The 23,638-nt window shown below is 37.8% G+C and overlaps 2 protein-coding genes across 2 annotated transcripts in view; both read right to left on the bottom strand.

Moving 5' to 3' along the window:
* The window catches only part of IL6ST (interleukin 6 cytokine family signal transducer), a 44,243-nt gene extending 25,805 nt beyond the window's left edge, over positions 1 to 18,438 (bottom strand). The window contains exons 1-8 of the mRNA XM_088152883.1: positions 18,281 to 18,438; positions 9,042 to 9,122; positions 7,478 to 7,792; positions 6,466 to 6,598; positions 5,904 to 6,064; positions 5,355 to 5,506; positions 2,543 to 2,696; positions 1,237 to 1,319 (exon numbers count right to left, since the gene is read on the bottom strand). Coding sequence (XP_088009009.1) covers positions 1,237 to 1,319; positions 2,543 to 2,696; positions 5,355 to 5,506; positions 5,904 to 6,064; positions 6,466 to 6,598; positions 7,478 to 7,792; positions 9,042 to 9,108 — 1,065 coding nt within the window. The 5' untranslated portion in view covers positions 9,109 to 9,122; positions 18,281 to 18,438. The remainder of the gene's footprint in view (positions 1 to 1,236; positions 1,320 to 2,542; positions 2,697 to 5,354; positions 5,507 to 5,903; positions 6,065 to 6,465; positions 6,599 to 7,477; positions 7,793 to 9,041; positions 9,123 to 18,280) is intronic.
* The window catches only part of ANKRD55 (ankyrin repeat domain 55), a 41,936-nt gene continuing 36,590 nt past the window's right edge, over positions 18,293 to 23,638 (bottom strand). The window contains exon 12 of the mRNA XM_007441056.2: positions 18,293 to 18,621. Coding sequence (XP_007441118.2) covers positions 18,293 to 18,621 — 329 coding nt within the window. The remainder of the gene's footprint in view (positions 18,622 to 23,638) is intronic.

Below are 23,638 nucleotides of genomic sequence, written 5' to 3'. Positions count from 1 at the left end.
TACTGTAAGGTTACATTAGCAGAGTCTTGCAAGTCTGAAAGTACATTTCTCCCCTTCACCTTTACAGCTCAAGAAACTAGGGAGGGTCCCTTCTGAAATGTTTGCCATGCCCCCATTCCTTCTGCAGGCTCAGCTGCCTCTTAACTGACTGTTGTCCTGGCTGTGGCTCTCCCCACTGTTTCCCAAGGTCATTTCCACATACTATTACACAGAGTTTGTTCCCAAAAGGGCATTTTCTGTTGTTCATGATCTGTTTATTACACGTAATCAGTAGAAATAATGGTCATAAATATATGAGCATCAATTAAAACTAGCAAAAAACAAATTATAAAACAAAAAACAGAATTACAAATACACACTCCTAATATATAGGAATGACTTGAGAATGTTTACAAAGGAATCAAATTAACAGCTGTGATATACGTTCGACTTTACTGATCACTGTTAATATGTCTTAGGGAAGTTTACATGCAGCAATAGGGTAATCTGTATCTACTTGAAACAAAGCATAATCTAATTATGCTTCATTAACTGTGGTGCTTTTAACTACATTTCATTGACTAAAGTGTAGTACAAGTAGGATAAAACATGATTTCATTACCAGCTTCAACAAACATTGACATCAATCCTATATTGTTTTTTCAAGAAATTTCACTCAAAGTAAGAGTATTTTATCTTATGATTCAAACTCTAAGAGATTTCTCAAACAACCTTTTAAGACTGCTACAACCCAAGTGAAATATATGCTTATATCTGTACTGAAGGATTCATGCATGCCACTTGACCCTTTAGAATACACAGCAACAATGGCTAGGAAAACTTTACATACCTCTTCATATTTTAAAGAAGAGGTTCACACACCTAGAGAGAGGTGTACATGATCTTGGAACGCCTTTGGTGAGGTTATCACAGTTCCCTCCTCACCCAAGTTGTCACTGAATTGTAATTTTTATAGTTGACAGAAAATGATTAAATATATGGGGAGTAATTAAATCAGATCAAAAACAGACCTGTCCTGACCCTAGCTACTTTTTGGAGTATAGTTTCATTTCACTCAAAAGCCAAGGACAGTCCTTAGACCAAATGCAAAACTATGTTTTGTTTTTACTGTTATATCTATCCAAATGAATAGATTTGTGTCTACTTGCAATATGATAATATTTTAGATCATGAAAAATACATATTGTTGCCAAGAACACCAAAAGCCAGACATTTATGGTATAATCTTTTTTCTACCTTCCAGAGAAGTCTCAAAGTCCAATTTCCTGTTGAGTCAGAAGTCTTAATGTTACGCCAAAGAGCTGGTCCTTTAGATGGTCCTAACAGAGAATAAAATCCAAACATCTAAGTTTTAGATGTTGTACTTTACTGTTCATTCTTTTTAATGCATATTTATTAAAGTTAAAAATTTGACTTAGGTCAAATTGACATATGCTTTATTATAATGACTGTTTAGCAATAAAACCAGATACTGGTTACATATTTTAATCGGTTGGGTGTTAAATACCCTATGACAGCACTTAAAGTAATTAAAAACAAAGTATTAGATTTCCACAATACTGTGCACCAAGCACCCCTCACCCATAAGTCCTTTTCTCTGTATAATCTGTGGCTGATTATTTATCAGTATCAGTTTTCAAGCTAAATGAAAAAATAAATGCTGTATAATATGCAGAAGACATATAATCTCAGCCTCTATGATTTTATCCATAATATCTGATTTTTTCCCCTCAAGTATAAGATTTTGTGTTATCTGTTCTGCATCTTTTCCAATCTTCTAATCTTCAATCTCCGTCAATCTGACCTCCCTTAAGCTCTAATTGGATGTGAAACGCATTATCCTCAAAGGAATACAGTGGTACCTCTACTTACGAATGCCCCTACTTACGAATTTTTCGAGATATGCCCAGCTCCGGCCCCAAAAATTTACCTCTACTTACGAACTCGCCTCAACTTACGAACCAGATCCGCGTCCATTTTCTGCCCGTTCCACGTGGTCCGTGGCCATTTCCCGCCCATTCCACGTGGTCCGCAGCCATTTTCCCACCCGTGCCACGTGGTCCACGGCCATTTTCCGCCCATTCCACGTGGTCCGCGGTCATTTTTATTCCTTGCCGCGTGGTCAGCGGCCATTTTTCCACCCCTGGTGTGTGGCCGCGGACGCCGGAACGGATTAACGGTAATTACATTGAACCTTATGGGAAAATTAACTTTGACTTGTGACCAACTCGACTTGCAATCAGAGTCACGGAACAGATTAAGTTTGTAAGTAGAGGTACCACTGTATGTTTTACAAAACCAACGGGGATTGCTGAAGCAAAGATAGTTACTAATTTCAGAGACCGTATTAATGATTTCTTAGTATCAGACTTTCCATGCTTGACAGTAATTATCATCCCATTTTCAGGCCCCATGTTCATGGTGTTATAGATCTTCTTTTAGGTTTTTTTCAGCTTAAAAGGTAACTTGTGTAGATGCAATGTAACTATTTAATGTTTTGACATCTTGGGGCCAGGTGAACAAACAATTAAATATTACTTACTGTCTTCAGCAGTGAATCCAACTACTTCACTCCAATTGCTCCAGTACTTTGATGAATAAACTGCATAACACAGTCTAATCGTATACTGTGTATTTGGCCTTAGTTCCTGGATAGTAAAGGAAGTTCTCAATGAAGCTGTATCCTCAGGTGGAATCTGAAAATAAAGCCGAATGTCATAAGTGCTATTATTCACACATATTTTAAAATTGTCACATTATATGCTGCTCTTTAAAGGCTTTATTTGTATAGTGACTTTCTAATTTTTCATAAATTTCAGGTACCAGCACATATTAGGATATGATTAAAAAATTAAAAACCAAAAATTTGGCTGATAGTTTTTGAGAAACAGAAGAACTTCCTTTAGCTTTTTTTTTTTTAAAAAAACATTCCAAGGACAGGATTTGTGGTGCAATTCTTTGCATGTATGGCTTATCTACAAAATGGTACTAAAGATATTTTGATTTTGTTGCTCCGGTATTACTGGAAGTTTATAATGAAAACTTTCCAAATAATCTTCCAGCCTCAAACATCATATATCTGTAATTCTGAAAGCTGGTAAAGGCTCTACTCTTTGTTCAAATTATTGTCTAGTCTCGTTGTTAAGTCTGGATTCAAAAATATTGACTGCTGCATTGGCATGTAGATTAAAATAGTATATTTCATTATTTGTCCCATACAATCTGATTTTATAAAAGGATCAAGATCCATAAAATCAATTATTAATATTTTAGCCATATACCCAGAAACCTTGCAAGCAGCAAATGAGAGCATCTTGGATATTCACACTTCCAGTTTTTTAAATAGGTTTCTCTAAATGTGAATTTCCTTGATTTTTACTTATTTTATTTTACATGAGACATTCTACTTGTGCTAGGGTTACTACAAACAAAATGTCTTTAACAAGATGTCAATGGAACCTCTTGGGGGTGTCTTTGTCTCCTCTTATATTTAATTTAGTACTGTATAGAAACCACTGGCCTCTCTTATTAATCAAAATGAAAGTATCTTGGGTATACCTGTAGCTGGAATTGAGCATAAATTATTATATCATGATGTCTTTTTTATAGTTATGTATCTTCTATACAAGAACTTATTGGTATCAAGGGGTTTGATATTTCTCAGGTTAGAGTTAGGGTTGGAGTAAATCACACCTACTTCCAAAGGTTCTAATGTATCTTGAAAATCTGTAATAAATGGTTTAATCATGTTGAGTTCTTCCAAATGTTTGGGAATAATTCTTCCAAAGAAACCTTTCTTACCTTGAACTTCAAATTCATCAAAATTTTAACACAACTGACCATCAATATAAATAGATGGTTATACTTTCAATTTAGCTTGGGGAAAAATAAATGTAGCTAAAATTAGTCTGAGATGTATATATCTACTTAGAGGTATATCTAGGTTGATAAACAGATTGAAAAAATATTAAGAACTTTTTAAAGGCAAGGAAAATTCCTAGATTTTCTTTTTCTTAGCTGTAGCTATCAGCTTATTCAGAGAATGTTCTAAAAGGGTTGGGACAAAATGGAAGTGTAATATGAAATGACCCCTATATGATGTGGGCTTGTACAATTAATATTCCATTTTGGTTTGATGCTCACAAAAATGTTAATATGTGTTACAGAGATCAATGCGGTTTCAAAATGTGAAAGACTTTTCAGTTGAACATTGCATGAAAAATTATAACTTTATTCTGCAAAGGGGAAAGCAAAGAAGATTGGAAAGAAACAGTCACTCTGGACTTCCAATCTTGGGTTATATTTTCCGGTTATGATTTTCCACTCTAATGATGAAGTGGAAAGACCAATTAATATTATTTAATATGATCAAGAGTTAATGTTTTATTTAAAAATCACACTATTATTTTGTATATAATGACTATTTTTTTGGTGTTCTTTTATTTTGCATAAAAAGAATATACCTATACAACTGCAACATTTTCCTAGCAGTTACAGTTATGTGAAAAAAATAAATACACTGCATGTAGTTTTTTCTTTTTTAACACATGTGGACATATCAATATGTTATCTTCATTCAAACAGTAAGTAAAGACAAAGATGATGTAATTGAACAAAAACACCATGAAAAATTGGCTTTGCAATCATTTACTCAACAAAAAATTAACAGATACACCATTTCCTTCTGAGGAAAAAATAAATACAACCTTGGCTCTAATACCTGGTAAAAACAACCTCAAGCAGGCATTTCTTGGTACCCTGAATTACCAATTACCTTGGTAATTCACTTTACAAGGGCAACCAAAGTGCCAGAATTTCCATCATTAACTGAGGACTACCTATATGTTGAAAAACTGAAAAGTGTCAATGGGATGTACTTACTTTTTCACATGACTGTATCATATGTTATATATGTTTATACATCAATAAATTAATGGATTAAGCTGGCATCCTTTTGAAGCTAACACTAACCCTACAAAACCTTTCAAAACTTTGTAAGACAGCTTTTAATTACAATAACAATTTTAATTTTTGTAGCATATCTCATGACATAAAGTTTGCAATTCCTCTACTTAAAGATATTTCCCAAATTGTAAACGAAGCCTGCCTATCTATCTCTATCTATCTATCTATCTATCTATCTATCTATCTATCTATCTATCTATCTATCTATCTATCTATCTATCAATCAAATTTAGATGCTGCCCATCTCACAAAAAAGTGACTCTGGGCGGTCCACTTTTTGCTATTTAAAACAATATAATTCCCACTGAAATGGTCCAAGTGTCCCAGTTTTTAGAATAAAAGTACAGTAAAACAGAAAATGTCATAATAAAAAATAACTATAGGATTACCTCAGTCCAAACAGTGCTATCAGAAGTCTTATATTGAATTTTGTATTTCAGCTCCTGTGGTGATTCATTAAATCTGTTTTCCCATGACAGCTTTAGGATTCTAGGAAATTCTCCCGAATTGAGGGACAGCTTGTGTGGAGGCAGAGGTTTTACTAGGAAAAAAGGGAGAAAAATGTTTCATTATTGAATGCACAGATTCAATTAATTTCAACCCCAATGTTATGGAATTAGGGCTACATAGTTCTTTACATTTTAAGAGATATGGAGCATGCACAAATGTGGTCACAGCTCCTGCTGGCAATTCCTTTAACCAAATGCCTCTTTTCCTGAGACTAAGCGGCAGCTGCATGAGCCCAGGAAAATATTCAGCTGCTTCAAGGAGCTGTTGACAAATGCTACATATAACAGGCCCATGTGTTCTGAGTCACATTTTCTTCTTCGAATCTAGCCCGCTTGTGGGGGGAGGAGGGGAGGAAGAGATTCTGTGTGCCAAGGCAAAGAATTAATGAGAGTCCTCTAACATTAATTAATGGAAATGAGCATAGTTACCATATTTTATGGGATCAAATTCAATGTGGTCAGATTCAGCTACCCCAAGTTCATTTTTGGCTTCCACCCATACTTCCAGGGTGACATAGAAGACGACAGAAGAAGTGGTACAAGAATTATTAGTGTCTTGGGGTATACAATCAGGAAATTCTTTATTTGGCCTACAGTAAAGAAAGGGAGCAGGTTTTTAATACATTAAATATATTAATATCTTGATGCTAGCATTAATATATCTGCAAGCATACACACATAATTGAGGCATATTTAATCACAAGTAAGTTCCATAGAACTAAATGAAATTTACTCTAAGAAGCAAGCTTAAAATTACATTAAGTACTCCCTTTACTTAAATTGGAACATTTCTTGGAACAAGCTATGTTAGAAGTGCTTACAATTCACAGGGTAACTGATCCCACAATTTATGGCTGCATGAAATGTTTCATGTTTGCCATATGAACCCATTAGCTTGAGAAGGCTAGGAATTCCTTGAAAGTTCACCGCACACATTAAAAAATCAGTTAAGAAATTAGCTCACGGTCTTTACATTTTAAAATATATTTACCATCTAGACTTTAAAGAATAATTAGTGCTTAGAAATGTATCCTTTCCAGGTTCCCAGGAACATTGTTGAATAAAGGCTGTCACTTGTGTTTGAATCACAATGCAGCTCAAATTTGTAGGCTTCTCGGGAGGAACTGCATAAAAACATAGCAAAAATTAATTCAGCTACAAAATGGATCCAAAATTTGTGACAATGAAAGAATACTTATGCAGATAATTTTTTCATCCCCTCTTCCTTCATGCACCCTTCTCAAGTCTCTCTGAAGTGTTTAAAATCACTTCTAAATATCATGGCCTGGAATATTATGGATAATCTGCAATTCCCAAGTCCCATTCCTTTCCCCTATAGCAAAGATCAATGTTGGGCTGTTGATCCAACCGAAGAGGCAAAGAAGGGAGACTAGAAAGATCCTTGCATGAATATCTTTTCATTTATGTAAGCCCAGAATAACTAATAGCATAGCTGAGTTAGAGTAACGATAGCAAATATATGGAAACTGTCCATATTTTTAAAATATTAAATTGCACACCCAATCCCTGCTAAATATTTAACAAACTACTGATTTTTCATTAACAATTATGAAGAAAAAAAATAACTACATGCAAGTATAACCCCGAAAGCTTTTTGTACCTTACTAGTATTTCAATCTTTTCTAGAAACCTAGGACAACTTGAAAATTCTGCATTTTACTTAACAATTTAAAAGTACTTTCTCGGGAAACACACTTAGATTGTGTAGGTGGACAAAAATTATATTTTCATTTTTATATAGTACTCAAATATGTGAAAAATTATTTAGCATTTCTCATTTGTCAATACATTTGCCCAAATATTAGTTATCCTGACTTGTCCTCTTTTGTATTCAAGTATTACAGCTAAAATTTAAGAACAACATCCAACAGGAAGATTTTAAAAAGATACATAATTTAATATATCCTAGCAAGAGACTCTACATTTAGTGTAGAATTTTCTCCATGTTCCCACCCACAGAAGAATTAAAGGACATAACTTACAGCCCTGTTGAATTTGAATTCCATAGATGTTCTGAATAAAATCCCCTGGTAGTAAAATGTTGCAAGTCAGAGGAGAAACCAACATAGAAGTATCTCTGAATGTTACACTAGAAACAGTTTCATTTATTATGCTATATTGTTCTTTAGGGACAACTGTAGTTTTAGTTTTCCAGATAACTTGTTCAGCACGAATTCTGCCATAAGGAGGACAAGGATCTTTGAGAACGCAAAATGCTGTAAAATTAGAACCAGTGGACAGTACTACTGGAGACTCTGGGACGATATAGCCACACATGTTCAGAAATCCATCTGAAACTGAGAGAAATTTATTTTTATTTTTCCACTGAAGAACATATCTATTATTGCTATAATTTGAACAACAACAACAAGACAGAAAACAGCAATAGCCTTCTGAAAACTACACTAGAAAAGTCAACCTCTCTGTTTAGGGGCAGTCTGATGTCTTGGATGAACTGTCAAGTCACTCTCAAAACATAATGGGGCAGAAATTTTACATGGTCTTGAGAAGAAATATTCTGGAGTTTAACAGAACATTCCCTTTGCCAATTGGTGAATTTTGTACCTTTTTCCTTCCTTCCATCCATCCATCCATCCATCCATCCATCCATCCATCCATCCATCCATCCATCCATCCATGGCTTTAAACTGCTATTTGTATTAATGCCTATTTGGAATTTATCATTATGCTATGAATTAAGCTCTTCTGTCTTCTAGGATCTAGTTCTTCTAGAACTAGAATAATATAGTATTATTATTACAGAATTGGAATGGGACGAGTAATTAAAGAGTGTAATGAACCAGCTGCGAGCAAGTGTTACATTTCCTTTGGTCTTTTAATATTATTTCAAGATTCAAAAAAAAAAAAAAAAAGGATAACCAAAGCAATCATATTAAAATGAGTAGACCTACTGACATTGAAGTAAGAGCAGCATAGAAAGACTAAGGTAAAGAATCACTTGATCAAATCTGCAAGGGCAGATGCAGATTTTCATTGGTTGTCTTTTTTGTTTTTGTAAAGGCTATTATATCACTGCTGTTGGCAGCTCATCAAAACATGACAATGAGAATGTTCTTAATTTGGGAGACTCCAAATAAAGATAAGAAACTAGAGAGTGATGGGGATCCATATTTTAAAAACTGTGTGGTTAGCCCTATATCACTCTTTGACCTACATCCCAAACTCTTTGTTTTATCGTCCCCTTAGCTTTGCTAAATCTGAGCCATGACTTAAGTCAGTTAATGTCCTTTATTTCATTTATTAATCAGTCTGCTATTGTCTCATGTCGTTACATTTTATTTGACTTTGCCTCAATAAATAAAATTGAGATAGAATCTATTCAAAAGTTTCTAATCCAGAAACCACTACAGTATCAGAGTAGAAAATTTTGAGTCCTATATCATACAGGACAGAATTTTGTTTATACCTGTATTCTTGTACTATAATCTAACTTGCAAGCTAATACTCAAAATCACTAATGTAATTTATACACAATCACAGTCCTGTTCAGCACAGATCTACAACTCATTGTTTTTACAGACTTACCTCCAAAGTAGTAAATGCTTAGGAGAATATAGACACCATGCGCTGACAAGCCCCATTTTGAAAACATCTTGATCCAAGTCACTGTAAAACATATTTTATGCAATCTCTTTTTACAATGCTGAATCAGTAATTTGTTCTTATGAAGGTATCTTCTAGTGGGTAGGTTCAATTATGCCTCAGCTATGTAAATATATTAAACATGATAGGAAAGACTTTTCAGACAAAATCAAACACACACACAGTCTCCAGTTAACAACTACTTGTTCAGTGACCATTCAAGGTTACACTGAATGAGTGGTGGTTACAACTGGTCCTCAAAGTTCTGGCTGTCCCAGCACCCTTGCAATCATGTGATTGTGATCTGGGGGCTTGGCAGCCGGCTTGCAGTTATGACAGCGGCAGTGTCCCAAGGTCACATGTTGGCAATTTGTGACCTTCTCTGCCAGCTTCCCACAAACAAAGTCGATGGGGAAGCCAGCATGGAAGGTTGTAAGTCGCTCAGGTAAGTCTCCCCCACCCGTGCACTCTCCCCCAGCCGCTCTGCGCTCATGCTACACTGGCCACCCACATCCCCTCCCTAAGCTTTGCTGCACTCATGCTGCACCACCCTGCCATTTGTGCATCCTCCCCAAGCCCTGATGCACTCACACCATGCTTCCCTGCCACCTGCACATTCTCCCTGAACCTCACTGTGCTCATGCCATGCCTCCCCAGCCACTCACGCACCCTCCCTCACTTGGCAGCAGCCACAATCCCTGCTGCACTTCATAAGTAGAGGACTGTCTGTATATAATAAAATGTGTGAACCTGTCAAACTGTTCAGCAATTTCCCCTACTCCATATCTGCCCTATTTTCTGTCTTCTACCTGGAATCCTATATATAATTTTTTATGTCAACATGGCTTCATCCTTCCAGGCCCTCACAAAGAACAGTACAGTACTCCTTCAAATAATATCTATCTATCTATCTATCTATCTATCTATCTATCTATCTATCTATCTATCTATCTATCTATCATTTTCTGTTTATACAATACATCTGGTGAAACAGATGTCTAATCATGAGAATGCAGAGCAAAACAGCAACTAGTAGAACTCTGCTAAAAATGTTCTTCTACCAAGATTTTTTTAAATCCCTGAATTGCCTGACAATACCCTACATTGTAACAGCAAATATGTAGTGCTGTGGTAAAGATGTTGGACTAGAAGCAGGAAGAGACCCAGGTTTTAACCCACTCTCAGCCATGGAAGCTCACTGAGTGCTATGGGCCACTCACTCTCAGTTCATCTTACACAGCTGTTGCTTGAGAAAAATAGGGGAGTGGAGCTCTATGTATGCTGCCTTGAGAATGAAGGGCAGGATATAAATCAAATAAGTAAATAAATATGTAAATAATTAAATAATCCAAGGCATACCATCCTATTCTGCTCTACTCATCAGAACGTTTCTTTATCTGGCAATCGACACAGTTCAACGGGGAAGAAAAAAATTAAGAGAAATATGTGACAATCTGGTAGATAACTTCACCGTGATTTGGGATTTGATAACATGTACTTTTTGTTTTAATCTATTGCTGTAAATATTTCAATTGTGAATTTACAAATAGAGTCAGTAAGTGCATACGGATAATCATTTGAAAAAAATAAGTACCCTTCAGAATCAACCAAGTTTTTTATTATTATATTTGTGACAGCCTACATTCAGTCATGGCTCCCTACTGCCTGCTCAGTATCCACCCAGAAATCCAAATCGACACTTTCTGCTAGTTTGTTGATAACGGAAGCTGAGATTAGGGGTTTAAATTATTTTCACATAGGAAAAATTCCCAGAGGAAAAAGGGCTACTGGTCTGGCAATAGAGTCAGCATCTTAAATTACCAGAACAACTCTGGGAAATGAAAACTGGAATGGAGCTTACAGCCAAGATGAACTAAGAAAGCTGTGGATGTTGAAGACCTATGATTTTAATAAAGAACAACGTGGGCTGTTCAGTACAATCTGAACTAGACTGTAAAGTGTTTATACTGCTGAAGGTTTATTATCACAAGAGTGGCTTGAAGTTGAGAAAGTGGAGCAGGATACATGCTGGAAAAGAGTGCTGAAAAAGAAAAGGAGGTGCCGTAGAACCTATCTACCTCATACAGGTGTCCCTGGTAGTAAGTAATATTCAGGAATACAGAAGAAAAGGAAAAAATGTTCAGTTACTCTGCAGTCTAGAATCCCAAATTGTTGTACCTTATTCTTGTTTTTTATATTTCTAATTTAAATTGGTTGCTTTAATGGTTATTATGTATTTGGACTGTTTTATTATGTATGCCACCCACCGTCATCATGTGAGATGGGTGGCTATACAAACATGAGATAAATAGGGAGGAGGATGGCAAATGCCTGCACAGAAGACCAAAGCAAAGGTGGCAGGACACAATTGATGCGGACATGAAGATTACCCAGTTGCTGTATTCAATTGCGTGACATGGTGTTCGTTGATCCAAAAAACAGACCCTGCACTTGTGGGAAAATGCTAGGAGGAGGAGGGGGGAGGGGGCTGGCTTTGATAAGGAATGTGGCTGGGAAATCAAAATGGGATGTTAGTTGAAATGGTTTGCTGCACAGACTTTTCATCAAATCCTGAGAATTCACAAAAAGCCCCAGTCAAGGTATCACTATTAATTTATATTAAATTATTTTTAGTTTTGCTTTAACATTAAAAAAAGAAATGAAAAACACATAACAGGCTGAAAAGGGAAAAAGGACAATAAAAATTATGTTGCATACAAGAAAATATATGATCTAATTTTTAAACAAATGATTAAACACAGAATAGTAATCATTCTTCCCATTACACAAAGAGCCTAAAGAACAAAAGGCAATGTATGAAGCTATGTATGGATGTGGTGAAGCAAAGATGGTTTGCAAGGATAGAAAGGTATGGAGAGGTAGACCAAATGGAGTTAATGTAAACTAGGTTTAGCTAAAGTTCCTTTTTTAATCTCTTGCCTTTAATTGCTTTGGTTTTTAAAGTAATTTAAAAATAAACTATTTTAGTTGTACTATTTACTCTGACACAGAACAGCAGGGTAATACTATGTGCTTATGTGTGTGTATGTATGTATGACAAAGAGCTATCTTATAAAAAGAAAGGGAACATGTGTCTATAGTCTGACTAGAAATCTGGGATATTGTTACCCTTCCCGCAGTAACAAGTATTGTTTTTTGCTATTCCCCCTGGGCTTGATAAATTCATAATTCTTCACACAGTAAAATTATTTATTTATTTATTTATTTATTTATTTATTTATAAATCAAATTTATATCACCGCCCAACTCCCCCACAAGGAGGGACTCTGGGCAGTTCACAACCAAACAATTTAAAACCAATAAAAACATAAATAATACAGCATAAAATACAATTATTAAATATGATAAAATCCAAGCGATGGTGGTATTATTGCAGCCTGTGACCAGATAATATTGGTCAAAGGTAAGACTAGGGAACCAGCCATCCCCAAAACTGACTATTCCCATCCCCACCCCATGCATAATGACAAAATTCCAAGTTTTTGGCATAGAATTCAAAAAATACATTCACATCTTTGTTAATCAAAGTGGGGCAATAACAGAACAAGCCCATATTATATGAAAAAATGCCCCCTTATCCATTTTACTCTGCACAATCTTTTAATACACAATTTTTTAAAAACATTACCTGGGATATTCACTAAATAAATATTGTATAGAATTAATATTAAGAACATAAGAAACACATTTAATATTCTGTTGCACTCTTAGCTATATGGACTTGTTAATCTGGGATATTTCAACTAGAATTGCATTACTGCAAAACTTCAACTCAGCAGACTTTGCAAGCAACCGACCAAATTTCCATGGCAATATACATCATTTGCATCTACTATACAAATGACATAATTTGGATCAGGTACTACTGCATACTGTGCAATTTAATAAAGAACTGGAAATAGTAGGTAGTCCCTTCTGCCAACTGCTCTGTTAAATCATGGTTTCACTATATTACTTTCCTGTAACAATGGGTATTTTCTGCCACATATCACCATACTGAGCCCTCCATTAAAATACAGTATTAGTTTTCCCTGTCTTCTAGGAGTAGCAGTAGTAGGATTACTACATCTGGATCATGAAGTTTGGTGAAGTATATTTATTCTCTAATAAAATTCCTTTAGAATAGAATAGAATAGAATAGAATAGAATAGAATAGAAATCTTTACTGTCATTGTACAACTTGTACAACAAAATTAATGCCACCCCAGTGCAGCTTTAAAAATATAAATACCATAAAACACATAAAACACATAACACACATATAACACAACCTTCACATTCCATATTGCACAACCCCTGATGCTGCATTAATACTGCACTATACGACAGAATTCAGTATAGTTGCAGCTCTAAGATAGAAGTTATTCTTCAGCCTATTGGTCCTTGTTTTCATTATCCTGTACCGTCTGCCAGATGGTAATAGTTCAAAAAAAGAATGTCCCGGGTGGGATGGATCCTTAAGAATATTTTGAGCCTTCTTAAGGCAGCGGGAACTATAAAGTTCTTCCAAAGAGGGGAGAGCACTGGGCAACCAATGATCCTCTGGGCAGTGGTGGTAACCCTCTGGAGCCCTTTCCTATCTGCCACTGTGCAGTTAGCAAACCATACATGACCACATTCTCATATCACAGCAAACTATTATGTCCTGCAGTATAAGCAGCTAAATAACTTGCATAAGCTCTTTCTTTCGTTTATCTTGACATGCAGACCAGGAGTCAACCTAGAGTAAAGTTAAGACACTGCTTTGCACATCATGATAAATAAGCCACAAAACAAGCTCCCACAGATGTAGTGAGCAAGCAGCACTGGCATGTTTGCTCCTTCTCAGCAAGCCAAAGTTGCTGAAAATTCTGATTTTCATTATGTAAAGGTTTCTACTGATTCCTGTGCAACCTCAGTTCTGAAACTGGTATTTTTATCCGACAATGTAAATGTCTAATCCTTTTTTTAAAGGACATGAAAATCTCTCCACTGAAGAAATGAATACATATTCTCAATATTCAGAGAAACTAGTATTTAAAAGATGCATATTATAAGAATTATACATAGGTCCTATGGATACCTTAGATATAGTAAATTGACTACAGGTAGTCCTCAACTTATGACCATTTGTTTAGCAACCATTCGAAGTTATGATGGTGCTGAATAAAGTGACTTATGACCGATCCTCACATGACCGTTGCAGCATCCCCACAGTCACACGATCAAAATTCGGGCGTTTTGGCAACTGGCATGTATTTATGACGGTTGCTTTCCTGCGGTCACATGATTGTCATTTGTGACCTTCCCAGCTGACTTCTGACAAGCAAAATCAATGTGACTGACTTAACGACCATGTGATTCACTTAACAACCACGTGATTCATTTAATGACTGCTGCAAATATGCTTTAAAATTGGGTGTGGTCAATGACACCTCACTTAACGACCACCTTGTCTATTGTGATCGTAAGTCAAGGACTACCTGTATTTCTAAAACCTAAAAGAAACAGATGTAGGGCAATTAGCTTGTCTAATATCAAATAGCAAGTATGGTATAAACGTTTCAAAAAGCTAAATCTTAAGCAGAATTAGATGCATCTGATCCATTTCTTCACTGGATTCGGGAGAGCATTATATTTACATATACATACATATATACCCCTCATGCTAATCCCTTTCAGGGCGAGCAACATCATCCAAAGCACAGAAAAGAATGGGAAAAAATTAAAGGCATGAGGCATGAAAATAACATATAGCTAAACCTAGTTTGCATGACACCTCTTCATTCTTCTCTATCCTTGCAAACCACCATTGCTTTCACTACATTCATTCACTGATTACCATTGCATTTTGTTCCTTAAACTTCTCACTCTTTTTTTGATCTCCAAACCACAACTTTCTCAGTCTTCCCCTTCTTCTCAAATCATTCTCTCATCCTTCATGTATTTACTCTATGATTTTATCCTCATACATGACAAAACCAGCTAAAGAAATTTCTCTCTTACTGGTCACTAACTTTTGTAGTTAATACACATTGACTCATTCCTGAACCAATATCTCATCATTTTACCACATGTTCTTAACTAACCCCTTCTAACTGCATTCAACTTGCTTTTATGTTCCTGCTGATATATCCAATTCTCACTTCCATATGAAGTGGGCAGAAACAAGTTCTTTTATAAATATTTTTGCTTATTTCAACAAACATTTATTCTTCAAAACAGACCACATACTACCTTCTACCTTTCTCTCAGCATTTGCATGCCTTAAAAATTCTCCGTCTAATTTCCCATCTTCAGTAAATATTGTAGCAATATATACACAGAGAGCACACATCTCCATTTTCCATAATAAATACAGCTACATCTGAAATATCCTGATTTTCAGATCAATACTCCCCATTGTATTATATAGACTACGATTTGCTGCACATCACTCATTCTCAGCCAACAATACATCATAGGTATACTAAAGTACACGCACATTCACATTCCTAACCAAAACACCTCCAATTCCACAGCAATTTCTTATACATTTATCCATAAATACATTAAATGTGGGTAACAGTTTGTTGGTTTATAAGGTTATCTCCAAATCAGAGATCCTACCTTGCATAGAGCAGAGTGAGTATGTTTGAGGTAAAGCTGGCTTTTGATTTCACTTGTGGCACACTGGCCAAAATGTGCCAGTACTGACTGATATTGTCCTTATAGTTAGTAGGGAAGGCTGGATGTGGCATGGGAGTGACCGAGACTAGTAATCTAGTCTTATCTTCTCTACCTTACTAAAAAGAGTTACATGAAAATTGTTTCATCTATATCTAGATACTAACCCTATGTTACAATAAGTTTAATTGCAAATACTTTTTTTGCTGATATGACTATAAGATATCTTCCTTTCCAAAATATTTACATTTGGAGGCATTCAAGCTGGAAAGAAAGGGTGACTTTGCAAAGGATATTATGTTTATAATTTCAGTGAAAAGGTAACAGGATGTTAAACAAAATAGGAACAACAACAACAAAAGCTTCCTTGTATGTGTTTTGAGAGCAATTCAGGAATTTCCTTAAGAAAATTGTTTTGGCTGCTGCTACAGTTTTTTTTACTGTTTATAGAAAAGAATTAACTTAAGAGTGGGTTAATAGGCATCAAATTCCAGAAAACCTTACTGTTTTCAAGAAGTCTCAAGATACAAGTCAAGTCTGCCAAGAAATGTGCATGAAGGAAATGATGCTCACATACTACCTTAAGTGACAATACTAAATTTTTCTGTGGAATTTCCCTTATTGGGCACACTAACTCTCCCCATATGATGCAGTTTGACTATTATTTAAACTAAACCTCAGTGCTGATCACTGCTATCATATGTGGTGCTTCAAAAGGTATTATAACTGGTAGATATTATATACAGTACTGCCAATTACCAAGCTCTTTGTCGATTTCAATACATAATTGCCATTTACATGAAATTTTCCTACATTAATGTAAGAAAAAAATACAGAGTTTACTATTACAAGCCAATTTAATCTGGAAAGGGTGGGAGACAGAAGAGAATAAGAGGAAGAAGAGAAACAAAGGTAAAAAAGAAAATATATGATTAAGTACAATTATAAGTGCTGGACTTTAATTGGTGGGAAATACAAATGATACAGACGTTGTACAGAGCTACATTATAGCTCTTGATGATAAAGCTTGTATAGCTGGGAGGAATGAGCAGATGCTTCAGTACCCAAAAATCAACGCTTCCTTAACATGGAACATTGGGCTGTAATTGGAACGAATTCTAGAAACATCCTTCTTCTGACATCCAGACTTTTATATGTGATATACTGCAGTGCGTGCATCTAACCTGCATTATGCATTCATGTGGTCCTATGAGATACAGCCCCAACTCAGGGTTTCCACTTATACAAGACAATATGGGTACAAGGAAGCAGCAGATAACTACAATCCAGAGAAGACTAACCAGAATTTGAAAGCAGTTTAGGACAGAAAGACAGGCAGGGCTACAGAGAGCCATGAACAAATTCATGCTACCTGTCTGATTTTAGATCAAATGAGTAGGTTATTTTGCTTCAACAGAACAACTGAGGTGGAAAGGATGTCAGGAAAGAAGAAGCGAACTGAGGAGAACCTCTTCAATATCCACAATAAGTCACTCCTTCCAGGCCTACCATGCATCAGACCTACAGTGACCATATGTCCTTTATTAGAAAGGACAGTCCTTTATTTCAGAAAGCTGTCCTTTATTTTTCAAAAACTCACTTTTCTCCTTTTAGTCATTTAACTTTTACAGTACAAATGGTACCACTTAGTGCACAGTCGGACTGCAGAAATCCTTTTTAATACTTGCTTCTTGTAACTTCATAGCTTTTTAGATATATTTATTAGAATATGTGTTTTTGTAAAGTTTTCCTTGGTACTGAATTTTCCTTTGCAAAGCAAAGTTACAAACACATACAATTACATTTTTGTATCCTTAAGAACCCCTTTCAGATTTGCCCCTTTTTCAGGTTTGTCCTTTAGTTTTTCCAACAAAATATGGTCACCGTAATCATACCCAGGAGTCAGTACTGTTTATTTAGTTCAGATCGACGACCATTGCTCAACTCTGTCCGAACCCGAGATAAAGAGTGTGAGGTGGAATCCCCCAAACACCCCCCTCTTTCTCACACACACACATAGAGCACATCAGAAAAGCGCGCGCACACACACACACAAGCTGGGAAATTCCCCCTCCCCGCTTTTGATCCCAGGGCTGCAATTAGAAGCGGATGGTTTGAAAAGCACGGCGGCACCAGGCAGATCCGGAGAGCGGAAAATGGGCTCCGCTCTCGGACGGACTGACCTAAGAAACCTTTAAAACGTAGCAGGCAGTCCGAACCCGGCGGTCCTAACGGGCGTCGAGGAAGATTTCTGAACTCCTTCGGGCGTCGCTGCGGCCAGAGGAAATTTCCTTTCCCCAGAGCCTGAGGAGGAGGAGAAGATCCAGCGCCCGCCCCGGGGGTCGAGGGAGGATCCCCCTCCACCGCCTCTGGGCAGCTGCCAAATCCTCCCTTCGGCCTGGCCCAGCGGCTGCCCCAGGCGGCCTTCCTTCTCGCGCTCCCCTTTCCGAAGCGGGCTCCGGGGAGCGGGGCCGAGCGCTCAACACCCCTCGCCTCGCCTCCCCTCCGCCACTCACCACTCCGCCTGGCTAGTTGCGCCACACCCGCAGGCCTCGAACCATCGCCCTCCAGCCCAGCGGCGGAGACGTCTCGGCGCCGTCTCTCGGGTATAACTGCAGCGACACGGCGTGCGCGAGGGACCCATTCGGGCCGCCATTGGCCGGCATGGTGGTCACGTGCGGCGATGGGCGTGGCAAACGGAGAGGAGGTGCTTCCCGTAACGGGTCTCTGGCTGCCAGGATTCCGAGCTTTGGGTCCCAAAAGGGGGGCGACGGGGGAGGGGTTCGCCGTAGGGGAAGGGGCCCCGACTGGGGTCTTCCTTGCAGCCACAGCGCCTGCGCATGGGAGGTCGAACCATCTAATCGAGTGGGGGGTTAGGTAATAGGCTCGGCTGAAGTAACATACACGTTGCACGTGCTAAAAGAGGTTGCGCTCGCCTCTTTGGGCGCTTAAATTGGAAGACTGAGCCCTTGAGCCCGATTGTTAATTTCCAATTAACAGTATGATTTTACAGGACTGGCTTGGTTTAGCTACTAAATTTGCACACTCTAAATAAAAACAGCATTCGAAGGAAATGAATCGCATTTTAAATGAGCTGCTAAATTTGCATGAACTGCAAATAAAAATAGCATTCGAAAGAAATGAATTGCTTTATGAATGTCCAAAAAAGGGTCTGGCTGCCTTCGGAAAGGTGAGACACAAGCAGGCGAGGAAGTGGGCAAGGGAGAAGTCTGAGATTCATAGATGCAAAAGAAACACGTTGGGTCAGGGATAATCCATTTATGGCAAATCAGAGAAATGGACTCGATCTGTAATTACATGAAATGTTACAGCATTAATAAATATAATTCTTCAATATTTTGAAGGTTTACTGCAGCAAACTAATACTGTACCACTAACCTCCTTATATAGCACAATATTTTCACAGAAACAAGTGACAAATGGACAAAAGAACAAAAAGGGGTAACAAGGAAGGAACTGCAAGAGAAAGAGGGAACAGATGTTTCAGCCATCATCCCCCTTACATAAAGGAGCATAATCGGGGGGGAAGAGACATAACCCCACAGAGCCACTGCAGTGTGTTCGGTGCAGAAGGTTCTGGAGTCATAAATTCTATCCTCACTGAGCAGCTGCAGGCCCAACGGACTTTCTGGGCTCCGGCCGTACAAATTCCAGCCTGGTTGGTGCTTGGAGGGTGTGGAGGTGCAGGCTGCTTGAAAAAATTGGAGGCACCTGTGCTGCCTTCTTTCCCTCCCACTTGAGCCTTTCCCCCAGTGTCAGCTAATAAAGCAGCAACCTTGACACAGGTGTAGGAGGAGAGGCGGGGCAGGTGTCAGACGCTCTGCAACAACCAGTGAACAGAAATGCGTGGCAGCCAAAAGAAAAAAGGTGTTTTCCCTTCTGAGGGAGTGGACAGTCCAGAGAGGAAAAAAAAAAAAATTACAGAGGCCCAGCAAGGAGAAGCACAACTTGGAAAGGTGTAAAAAGCTCTACCTGCTGGCCATTAAAAAGCAACAATGGAGAAGAAAAAAAGCAGAAGAAATCCCAGAGAGAAAGGAAATGAGACAGAACAGGCTGTGTAAGAAGAAAACAGTGATGTATAATTGTAATGGTGATAGAAGGGGTTATAGGATAGAGGAAATGTAATAGAATAGAGTGGTGTTTCTTAAACTTTTTTTTCATGGTCCCTTCCCATTTTTAAAAATTATGAGGACCCCAGAAGAGCTTTTGTTTGTATGAGTTGCATTTATCAATACTTTATTAAAAATTAAAATTGATGCATTTGCTGCCACCACTTTGCATGATTGTTTGATGGGATTTTAATGTATTTTTCAACATAGGCTGGCAAATAATTTTGATTTTGTGGACCCCTGAGAGGGTCTTGGAGGACCCCATATATTTGTAAGTCTTACACATCACTTTATACAATACCTTTGCTTTGCAAAAAAAAAACTTTCCAGCCCTTATAATGAGATATAAATAAACTACCTGGTCCCAGGTCCAGTGCTTTTGGGTCTCTGCTGGGTCAATCTACTTGGACATGGTTTAAAAAAGAACCTGTGACAGGGAAGACCATTAGGGAATGCCAGGGCCATAAGACTAGACTGTGAACTTGCAAAGTATCTTGAAAAAGGCAGTGGCAAATCACTTCTTTACTCTTGCAATGAACTATCAACTCACCTGGAAGGGGATGCTACAGTATGAAATACCAGCCAACCCACAGTTCATTCCATCACTTCTTCCTGCTAGTCTATATATTTTTTTTCCTCAGTCAAGCATCATTTCATGCTCGTGGAGCATACGCGATGCTCAAGTCCCCTTCAGTGTTTTTCTCTTCTATAACCCTTTGTGGCATGAAAATACCCATCTCTGGAAATGAGTTTGCCAATAGTATATATATGTATGATGAATTATCCCTGTAGTCTTCTTTCTAAAAGTCATACATAACAGAAAAATCTGCCTTATATTTTCTTACTGATTTCCATATCACATTTGTTGCATTGCAGGGAATCTTAAAAAATGTAATTCTAATCTCAATTGTTCAGATGGGATTTATCTTCATTCAGGGCCTCCTAGTCCTTTTGGAATTATTGCAATGCTGAGTGTGTTGCTGAAGTATTGTTTCACTTGCAGCTCTGGCTAAACAGCAGCTGGGAGGACTTCGTCCATTCAGAAGATGGGTCTCATGAGGATCTTATCAGTTGTAAAACAATGATTCACCACAATGTTATCTGATTCCTCCTATTTCCACTGGAGGCTTCCCATTTCTACATCGACTCTCATCTTTGCAGCCACACTGTTATTTTTCAGAAAACTACTTGGGAGCAGGAAAGCACTCCTGGAAGTGAAAGATAATTCTCAGTGCTTTGTTTTCAGTATGCCAGCTTCCCATTTTTTAAACATTTCTTTCAAAATAAAAATTCATGAGAGCATGGCCCCTTCTGGAGATGATTGGCACCCCATGTGACTTGTTGGAGGCCCTAGTAATACATTACATCTTCAGCTTTTATTTGTTGCAGGCATCTGTTATGTTTTAGCTAAAATAAAAAATACTAGTCCAAATAAATTCCTAAGATACTTTTCCAGATACATCAAAATTGGGAATGTATAGGCTGCCTGTGCCTCTCCCCCAGTCTTGGGTGCAGCCATCAAAGCCCTTCCAAAGGTTTTGATTGAGCTGTCATTTTAGTTGGTTTATATGATGTATATCTTTTCTACTGGGAAGTACTAAGGACAGCTAACAAAACTCATTTTTTAATGTGACAAAAATTCAACTCTTGGGAATGATGGTAAACATCTTAACTATTTAATTCATTTACATTTACGAAATTTACTTTAAAATGAAAATAAAACAAGTTTACTATTTTGGGAGTATAACCTCTGGCATGCCACTCAAAAGCCAATATAACCACCATAATCTATCTCGAAAAAGATTGTGAAGTTTTGATTTAAATATACTTCCCCAGTACCACTTGAACTTGAGATGAAATCTTCAGCCATCTCCATGTGTGCCATATTGTGCTGCTTTGTCTTGCTACCTTGAAGGAAACATACTGGGAACTGGCCAAGTTTCTTGGAGAGAGTAGCCTTCCCTCTGTTCTTAGGATATATGTACTTAAGAAGTAGGCTTCATTTCTCCCTCATTCTGTGATTCCCTAGAAGCAAGTTAGCTTCTAAGGAACAGACTAGAACTTAGTGAGGAGGCAAGAAGCCCAAACAAATAGCTATATAAGAGCTAACAGAAAGCTAAAGATTACATGTCCTGCCACTACTGTCTTCAGCTTTTTACTAGACTTTCATAATTCCTGTAGTTCAAAAAGTTTAAAATTGTCTATGAGGCTCCTCAGATTGGTTCCTCCAGGCATGTTGGAGTGCAGCTCTCTCAGTCAGCATCATGGGAGCTGAGCCACCTCTGGAAAGTGCAAGACTGGGGAAGCGACAGCTGGGATGGCGGAATTCAACTGAGGACCCTTCCTTTGCAGTTTTAATTGTTGTGCAGGCTAGAGTACCTGAAGTTTCCTCTTCTGCACAGCTCTTAAAGGTTGCTGCCACCTAGGCATTGCCTATAAATCACTTCAGTTAGCTTACTGTAATGTAACTTCAGTCCCATTGGCTGTGTTCACAAGATGCTACAAACTCCTTATGATTTTTGCATTTTCCCCCTGTTTTCCTTGTCCATTATCAACACTGTAGTAGCTGTGTACTATCACTGGACTCAAAAGATAGCCCACTGTTATTCCAGTAAGGTGCCCCCTTCCTGCCTCCTTCACTTACTGGATGCTGTTGGCAGCATGTACTCCCTTTGTTTATGTACCATTCCTAGTCCTGCTTGTTGTACTTGGATCTTTCCTTTTCTCGGTCAGAGTGTGCCTCCTTCCATCTTATCTCTGCTTCTGCTTAACATGGCCTGATGGTTTCCAATTTGTTTATTAACATCTAGTTATATGTTCCCAGCCAAGCAGCTATTGTCTAGAATCAGTCATTGCTATATTTCCCTTAAATCTATTTTTTGTCATTATTGCTTAGGGGTTCCCACCCTATTTAGCAAGCTTTATGGATATCAACTGGCTCTAACCTAATTGGGAAATCATTGTTTTTGAGAACACATACTTAGAGTTGGATAGAAAATTTCTAAAGCTCTGGAGACAGTGATGATAAATTCAGGTATGTGTACAATTCACATGTGGCCATTCCTATTCTGATTGTTTCCCATCCATAAATTCTTGCAAGCAAGAGCAACTTGAGAGAATGACTAAAGAATCAACATGCACGATTTAATCGGTTTCAGTTTTAACTGAAATTCTATGCTTTTATAAGAGGAATTAGTAGTCTATTATAATGAGCTATTAAGGTACTCTGTGTGTCACTACTATCACACTGAACCACTGAATTTTAGTAGACTCCAGGTTTAGGTGGCACTGGGAGAGGAACAAACTATTGGTTGCCTGATGTAGTGGCTATATACACCATTGCATCCATGGACATTTACTTCTCTATCCAAGACTTTCTGTGCCACATGCTTATAGATTCTTTTTTCATGAGAAGTTGACTGTGAAGGGAAAGCCTTGCAGTGGCCAGCATGGACTCTTCCTTCCCTTTGTTTTCTCCCCTGGGACTTTAAGGCAGCCTGAAGGGCATTGTACCACACCTGCTTTTAATTATAAAGGAAAATGCAGAAAGCATATAGGTGTGTTTGGAGGAAGATTTGTGTGGTGTGGGAGAGCAGAAAGGAAGACTTTGCATCTGTTAGCTCAACACACAACTGATGGGAAAGGAGGAGCAGTCTTGGGCTTCACCAAAGTAATAGCAGAGAAGCTGAAAGGATAAGCAGAGCCCAGTAGCTTCACCACTCCAGCAGCCACACTGAGATACTG

The sequence above is a fragment of the Python bivittatus genome, unplaced genomic scaffold (genome assembly GCF_059951505.1).
Source record: "Python bivittatus isolate LINGU-HERP-01145 unplaced genomic scaffold, Pbiv_v1 ctg000570_np1212, whole genome shotgun sequence".
Classification (NCBI taxonomy): domain Eukaryota; kingdom Metazoa; phylum Chordata; class Lepidosauria; order Squamata; family Pythonidae; genus Python; species Python bivittatus.
This window is presented reverse-complemented; position numbering and strand designations above follow the sequence as displayed.